The sequence below is a fragment of the Monoraphidium neglectum genome, assembly GCF_000611645.1.
Source record: "Monoraphidium neglectum strain SAG 48.87 unplaced genomic scaffold scaffold00281, whole genome shotgun sequence".
NCBI classification, from domain to species: Eukaryota; Viridiplantae; Chlorophyta; class Chlorophyceae; order Sphaeropleales; family Selenastraceae; genus Monoraphidium; species Monoraphidium neglectum.
Window position 1 is genome coordinate 12,552 of NW_014013347.1, and position 7,570 is coordinate 20,121.

The window sequence follows — 7,570 nt, forward strand, 5'->3', positions numbered from 1 at the left end:
CCAAAGCTCCATCCCCCAGCGCGTGATCAGCGGCACATCCCTCGCCGCCGTTGTGGCCACGGGCTCCACCGCGGGCGCGGTGTACCTCGGCTCGGGCCTGGTGGACGCCACCAGCGCCCTGCTCATCGCCGGCGGCGCCGTGCTCACCGCCCCGCTGGGGGCGCGCTACACAGCGCGCCTCAACTGTGAGGTGCGACGCGGCGAGGCGCTGCGCGGCGGTGCCCGCCTTGCGTGCGCCGATCCTACACCACTGCATGCGACCGGCTGTTCTCGACAGCGGCGGTAGCCAGCGGCTGTGCCGCTCGTGATGAGTGCCGTGCAGGCTCGCGAGCCTGCAACCGCCCTCCCTCTCACCAGCAGCCGCTGCGTGGCCCTCTGACCGCAGGCGCTGCGCAAGGCCCTGGGCTGGTGGCTGATCGGCGTCGCACCCCTGGTGCCCGCGAAGGCCCTCTTCTTCTCCTCACCAGACGTGACCGCTGAGCCGGCGCCGGCCGATGCGCAGCTGAGCCCAGTCCCTGGGGCCGTTGGCATTGTCGGCAGCGCCCCAGAGGCGGGGGCCGTTGCGGTGGCGGCGCTGGCCCCTGCAGCGGCCGGCAGCGAGCCGGCAACGGCCGCGAGGGAGCTGGCGCTGCGGCCGCTGCGGCCGGCGGATGCGCTGACCGCGGCCACCGGCTGCTTGGCAGGTGGGCGGGTGCCAGTGGAATCCATCGTCTGACTCGCGGCTAGAGCTGGGAGCATGCGCCAGAATGCCGCTCAAAGCAGCGATGAGATCCCAGAGACCTGGGATGCCCCTGTATATGCACCGACCCAATGCAGTCGGCCCCGACCAGCATGCCGTGATTGGTTAATCCTCCCCTAAATGCGCGCGCCTGGTGCCGCCAGGCTTTGCGAGTGGCCTGCTGGGCATCGGCGGCGGCACGGTTGTGACCCCAGCGCTGGCTGTTGTCACCGGCATGCCACAGGTGGGGCAGTCACAGGATCGTGTGGGCATGCGTGCTGGCGGAGACTGGTAATCTCCTGCCACTGCTGCCCCAGAACAGCCGCGCGAGCCCTAGTCACCATGGCACAGGGCCATGACGGTTTGGTCAGTGGCCTGTCCACCCGAGGCTGAAGCCGCCCGGCACTCAGGCTGGCCCCATCAAAACTCATGCCGTGAACGTTACCAATTTCTTCGCTCGCATCGCCCCTGCGCAGACGGTCGTGCTGGGCACCAGCCTGGTGGCCATGATTCCCCCCTCAGTGGTGGGCCTGCTGCAGCACAGCCGCCTGGGCAACGTCGACTGGCGCATGGGCGCGATGCTGGCCGTCGGCACGAGCTGCGGCAGCTATATCGGCAGCCAAGCCGCGCTCGCGGCGCCGCCAGGCGTGCTGGAGGCGGTGTTTGCGGTTGGGATGGTGTTTCTGGGGCGCAAGACGCTCGGCGCCGCCGCGAAGGCGGCGCGGGCCGCAAAGGACGCCGCGGCGGCAAGGGCGGCGGCGGCCGCGAATGGCGCCGCCAGGGTGCCTGGGCCTTGAAGACCGTGTAATGCCATGCAAGCGGCTGGCAGTACAAGCAGTCGTCTCACAGCTGATGTTATGCTTGCATTTGGGTTTCATGAGGCGAAAGCATGGGTCAAGCAACAAGCAGCAGACCAAGGGTTGCAGTCAAAATCTTGCATAAATTTATGCAAACTTTGTGGGGTGGGCGTCGTCTCAAAAGGGGTGTTGTATTGAAAAACCCCTGTCTCGAAAAACCCAGCCGGGGCCCGATTTGCGGCGCCTATGCTTGCCCCGTCAGCCATCACTGCCGCTCGGCGGCGCGGGGCTCCACGGTGACGTCGCACCGCAGGTCCTCCTGTATCACCCTAAACAACAGATCAATGTTTGGATGCGACCCCGGCTGCTGCCTGGCCTCCTCTGTGAACTCTCCATAGAGCCGCAGCCCCTCCTCAGCCGCCGCAGACGTGAGCACGCCGCCGTGCTGCGCAGCCAGGTGCGCGTAGATCCGCGCGCTGGCCGCCTTGCCCGGGGCGTTGGGGATGGCCCAGTCGGCGCCGTGCGGAAGTCGGACGGACACGGCGTTGATCGAGTCGATGGGCGCAAGCGTGGAGAGGTTCTCCTGCGGGTGTGGGATAAAGAGAGTTTGGGGGGGGGGGAGCAAGGCTGCTGCGGCTGCTCGCGGAACAGCCATCACAGCAACGTGTGCTCTTTTGCTGGGGGCTTCCAGGCTGTGCTGAGGGCTTCTGATTAAAGGTATGTTGTGGAAGGTTGTTTTCTGGCGCTCTTGTGGCTCCATGCTAGGGCAGTGCAGCGCTGCGGCCAATTTGACTGCACCTTCAGGCCGCGTGCGCAGGCGCTGCGGCGGATGCCCATGACGCCTGGCGCCATGCGAGGTGCGCCGACGGCTGTGATTGAAGCTCTGCGTGCCAACATTCCTGTGCTGTTCATGGTCGATGATAATAAGCTTGTGCGACAAGCTCGAGATCTCTCGTCACTGATCTGCGGGCTAATGAGCCGGCGATTTCGACTTGTTATCGTATGTACGTGTCCGAAGCTGGCTATTGTCGCGAATCAAGCCTGATGATGATTAATGATGCTGTGCTTCAGGACTTCCGCTCCATCATGCGTGCATGCACACAACAGCGTGGACTTCTCAGTGCAGCACAGTGGTACCGTCCGCCCTTATGATAGTGAGGAGTGTGATGTGCCCTTGCAGCACAAGTGCTTGTCTTCCTGCAATCGGGTGACAGGGCGTGAGCAACACAAGAATCAGACCCCTCTACACCGCCCCTGTGGGCCAGTCCACAACTGGCGCGGTCAAATCAACATCTCGATCAGAGTGGCCCCTGCACTACCCCTCGTGGATGCTTGTGGACGCAATTGGGGGCGCCGCTGTGCCCCCAACTCGCATGAATGGGCGCAGAGCAGCTGTGCACTTGCAGGCGTTGGGCAGCGCTGCGCTCATGGGCACTGGGCGGCCCTGCACCTGTGCGCATCGCAATCATCGCCACGATGCTTGCTGAATGTAGTAGCGTCGCTGCTTAGGCGCATCCATTCCACGCCTGTCCGCAAAGAGCAGCAGTGCACTCCAATTGACGGCCTTTTAGTACATGCTTACAACATAAACCGCAGCTGACACATCAGTTGCAGGACAGTTGCTTGATTCCCCACATACCTTATGTGCGGCCCACAAGAATTCAAGAAAGTAAATACGTTTGCATTGCAACGTGCAGGAAATGCAAGCAGCGTTTGATATCCCCACCCATTGCAGCAGAACAGTGCCGCTGAACCAGCCGCACACCAAAAGACACACTACTGCACATCCCCAGCCCCCGCCTTCGCGAACACGCCGCCTGTCCCGCCGCCTGCTGTGAACGCGATCGGCAGCGCACCCCTCAGGCCTGCCAGCTCAGCTTGAAGCGCCGCCATTTCTGACTGCATTGCCGCCACCAGCGCCTCCCTCCGCGCGCCCGCCCACGCGCCGCAGCCGGCCCTGCACGGCCCATGCGCGGCCCCGCGTGCGCACGTTGAGCATGCGGCCACGCCGCCGGCGCCGGCCTCGCAGCGGCACGCGCTGTCGGGCGCGCAGGGCGTGACGTCCTGCAGGGCGGCTGCGCGCAGCATCTTCTCTTCCAACCGCCCCAACCGCCGCTGCACGTCGTGGAGGCGCCCCCGCACTGCGTGCTTGTCTGGCGAGCGTGCACGCTGCTGCGGCTTCTCGGCAGCTGCCGCGGCCCTGGCGCAGTCGCTTCCAACATCATTGCTGTGGCCGGGCAACCACACGGCGGGGATAAGAGCGCCCTGCCAGCTGCAATCTGTGGTGTCATCACCCCATTCCCCCTCATCTCTGGGCACTGCGGTCTTTGACTTGGCGGCCTTTGCGCTCCTCTGAGGCATCGCCGGGCTCGGCGCTCCCGCCCCTGCCACCCCGCCGCTGCCGCCGACTCCGCGCCTTGGCGGCTGGCCAGGGGTCGCAGTGTCGCGGTGCTGCGCCACGCCGTCGGAGGGCAACGGGCCACCGGAGCAGGCGCCAGGACTGCTGGCGTTGACCGCAGCTGCGTTGCAGATCACTTGCTCCATGGACTCCACCACACCGTGCACCTGCTGGAGCGCCTGCTGCAGCTGTGATAGCCCGCTTGGCTGAGCGTCCCCTTGTATCGCAAACTCCGCCTTCCGCAGCCCCTGCACCCGCACGTCTGCGTCCCGCCCGCGCGGCAGCCGCTGCTGGTCGTAGCGGATCGCGGGCTGCGGGCGTGCGGCGCCCGCAGCGCTGCTGCCGCTGCCGGCCGCGAGCCAGGGGCGCGGCGGCAGCGCAGGCTGCGCGGGGCGCCGCGCGGCGTTGCCGCCTGCTGCTGGCGACGGCCGCGGCCGCGGCCGCGTGAGGCGGGGCTGCGGCCCACTGTCACTCGCTGCTGCTGTAGCGCACCCGCTTGGCTTGTTGGCGCCCCGCCGGCGTGGTGGCGACACTGTCAGCCGTATGCGACCCATCAGCTTGATCGCCGCATCTTCATCTTCCTCTTGACCACCACTCAACCGTGGCGACTCGCTGCCCTGCAAGCCTGCCGAGAGCCGCTGCACGCCCAGCAGGCCCCTGGGCGAGCGCTCACCCGACTGCCGAGCCATGCGCACGTTGCTGCCTATTGGGCGGTTAGCGCCTGCGCTGCTGCTGTCAGCCCTGTCAAAGACGGCAATGTCGCAGCCGCCCCCAGCGCCAAGCCTGAAATCACTCGGGAGGCAGTGAAGGGCTGCGGCAGGCGGCGTTGCAGAGCCTCCCCACTCATCTTCCTGCATGCTGGCTCTCCTCTGACGCCGCTCTGCGAGTGAGGGGTTCAGGGGAATCGAGCCATTGAAATATGAGCGGGCTGATCTCGCAGGAATCTCGACCTTAGTGCTACTTGGGGAGTCTGACATCCTGACACCATCAACCCGGTCCCGCTCACCCGCCCTCGCCACCATGTGCATGGTGCTCACCTGTGGCGTAGCCCCACCACGCCAGCAGGGCGCGCTGCATGCGGCTGCCCTCCTGCTGCCTGGTCTGCCGCCTCAACGCCGCCTCAGGGCCGCCGCTGCATGGGCCGTACCCGCTGATGCTCCCGCTGACAGACCCGAGGGGCACTTCTGAACCAGCTGCCCTGTTTGAGGGAGGGTACGCGTTGGAGCTGTCCAGGACAACGGGAGCCGCGGCACCCGCGATGGCGCTTGTGCTGCCGGTGGCTTGGCAGACACGTGGCTTTGAGTTGGGTGGCGGTCGCAGGCGGATGCTGCTCAGCTGGGGTGGTGCATGCTGCTGGTTAGACCAGTGCTGGTGCTGGTGCTGGTGCTGGTGCTGCTGCTGCTGCTGGTGCTGCTGCTGCTGTTGTTGCTGCTGCTTCTGCTGCTGCTGCTGTCCCACCTGATATTGCTGCTGCTGCCGCTGCTGCCCCACGTTCTGCTGCTGTCCCATTTGCTGCCTCCGCTGCTGCTGCTGCTGCAGTGCCTGAACAATGGCAGCGTCCAAATCTGGGATGTCGCGCCCCTGCAACGACACCCTGCGGCTTGCGGCAGCGCTGCCAGCACCTGACTCTGGAGGGGACAGCAGTGCGCCCGCGCGGCTGGGCGACGGCTGCGGCGATGGCATCGGCCTGGACACACGCGGCCGCGGCGGCAGCGCGTCTGGTGCCCAATGCGCCGCTGCTGCGCGCGATGGGCCGGGTTGCGCTGGGCTGCGTGGGGACGCCGGGGCATAACGCGGCAACGCGTGCGCACTGCCAGTGCTTGCAACGTTCGTCCCCGTGGCGCCCTGCAGGCCGCGCGGCGAAGCGGCTTTTGACCCCAGTCCAGCTGCATCATGTAAGCTGGGGATGGCTGCGTGCGCATGTTGGTTGCCAAAACCAGCAGCTGAAAGCTCAAGAACACGCTCCTCACTCTCCGCTGTGAGCCAGGGCCCTGCAGACGGCCGCAGGCTGGCGTCGCTGCTGTCGCTGGGGCTCCTCAGCAGCAGCGCCTCCATGCTCGGGTATGCTTGAGCCGCCGGCTGCTGCTCTGCTCGCTGCGCCTCCACGGCCCGCGCGTGCTCGTCCCAAGCTGGCGCTTGGAGCTGCTGGTGCCGCCCCTGCTGCTGCGATTCGTGCTGCAGCACCTGCTGCTGCTGCTGCTGCTGCTGCTGCTGCTGCTGCTGCTGCTGCTGCTGTTGCTGCTGCTGCTGTTGCTGCTGCTGCTGCTGCTCGTCCTGCTGCGCTGCCGCACCATTTGAGACCTCCGTGGACTGAGGCACCTCTGGCCAAGCCGGCAGCCTGGAGCTGGTGCTGCCTGTGCCATTCTCACCACCGCGACCGCCACTGCCACGGTCAGCCGTAATCTCGCCCGATGGAGTAGAGGGATGCCCTGCGAGTGCCGCAGTCGAGGCAGCACGTGCCGCGTCTGAACTTGCAGTAGCGCGCTGGCCTGTGGGTGCGGCGCCGCCCGTGGGCATGGACCATGCTGAGTCAGCGATAGACCGCAGGCTGCCAGACCGCGAGCTCACGCCACTGATGCCGCTCGCATGGGCGCCGCCGCTTGCCGCCAGGGGCTGCGCACCTCCGCTGCTGCCCGCGATGCCGTCGCCGCCGCCACCGCCATCGCCGAGGTTTGAAAAACAGACCCCCACAAAGCCGACGGTGATATCGTTGCTGATTGCGGGTAACATCTCGCGTTCCCAACAGACCGCCGGCTGGGCACGTGGCTTCACATTGGACGACCATGGCCCTGCCGTGCCGGCCTTGCATGTAGCCAGCGCGCCGCTGCTGCTGCCAACATCCCAGGTGCTTTTGCTGTCGCAACGTGGCGCAGCCGTACGCCGTGAGACGCAGGGCGATGCAAAGACTGGGTGCTCCAGCTGCTGCTGCTGCTGCTGCTGCTGCTGCTGCTGCTGCTGCTGCTGCTGCTGCTGCTGCTGCTGCTGCTGCTGGTGGTGGTGGTGGTGCTGCTGCTGGTGCTGCTGCTGAAGCGGCTGAGGCTGGGGCTGCTGCTCTTTCTCCTGCTGCTGGCGGCACAACTGCTGCTGCTGGGATTCATGAGACTCAATCTCCCTGTGCAGCTGCTGCTGGCCGGATCGCTGCTGCCCCTCGTCTGCCTTCAGGGGCAGCGAATGCGAAGTGCTGCGCTCAAGGCAAGTCTCTGTGCTGCCAGTCTTGGAATAACAGCTTGCCGGAAGCGACTGCTGGCCTGCTGGCATGAGCAAGAGCGGGCAGGGTACCAGCGCCAAATCGCTGCTCTGAGCCACAGCCTCAAGCGATCGCCCAAAGCTGCCGTCATCTGCCTGTGATTTGCTGCTGCAACCGGTTGCCGGAGCCGCAACGCCCCAGCAGCACGGCAGCTGCCCGCACACTGCCTGCTGACCTGCCAGGGGGAGGCTTGAGGGGCCGACGGCAAGCCCTTCATGTGACGGTGTCACCACTCCCATGAACGCCGATTGAAGCAAGCCGCTTGCAACTTTGCGGGCGCCTGCCCCGCAGCACGCGGCCATTTGCGAGTTCTCCAGTTCGGCACTCGCGCGGCACGCGCAGCACACGAGCCGCTGTTGGTGCTGCTGCTGCTGCTGCTCCTGCTGCTGCTGTTGGTGCTGCTGCTGCTG

The 7,570-nt window shown here is 66.3% G+C and overlaps 2 protein-coding genes across 2 annotated transcripts in view; one reads left to right on the forward strand and one right to left on the reverse strand.

The window, feature by feature from the left end:
• MNEG_2476 (hypothetical protein) overlaps positions 1-1,515 on the forward strand; it is a gene marked incomplete at both ends in the record, with an annotated part of 2,368 nt that extends 853 nt beyond the window's left edge. Inside the window, 4 exons of the mRNA XM_014049047.1 lie at positions 7-190; positions 386-683; positions 883-962; positions 1,195-1,515. Of these exons, the coding sequence (XP_013904501.1) occupies positions 7-190; positions 386-683; positions 883-962; positions 1,195-1,515 (883 nt within the window). The remainder of the gene's footprint in view (positions 1-6; positions 191-385; positions 684-882; positions 963-1,194) is intronic.
• A 265-nt stretch (positions 1,516-1,780) lies between these two features.
• On the reverse strand, positions 1,781-2,412 carry MNEG_2477 (hypothetical protein; the record flags this gene model as incomplete). Its single annotated transcript, XM_014049048.1, has 2 exons — positions 1,781-2,098; positions 2,314-2,412. 2 exons carry the CDS (start codon positions 2,410-2,412, stop codon positions 1,781-1,783), a joined length of 417 nt encoding a protein of 138 aa, XP_013904502.1.
• Positions 2,413-7,570: the final 5,158 nt, after the last annotated feature.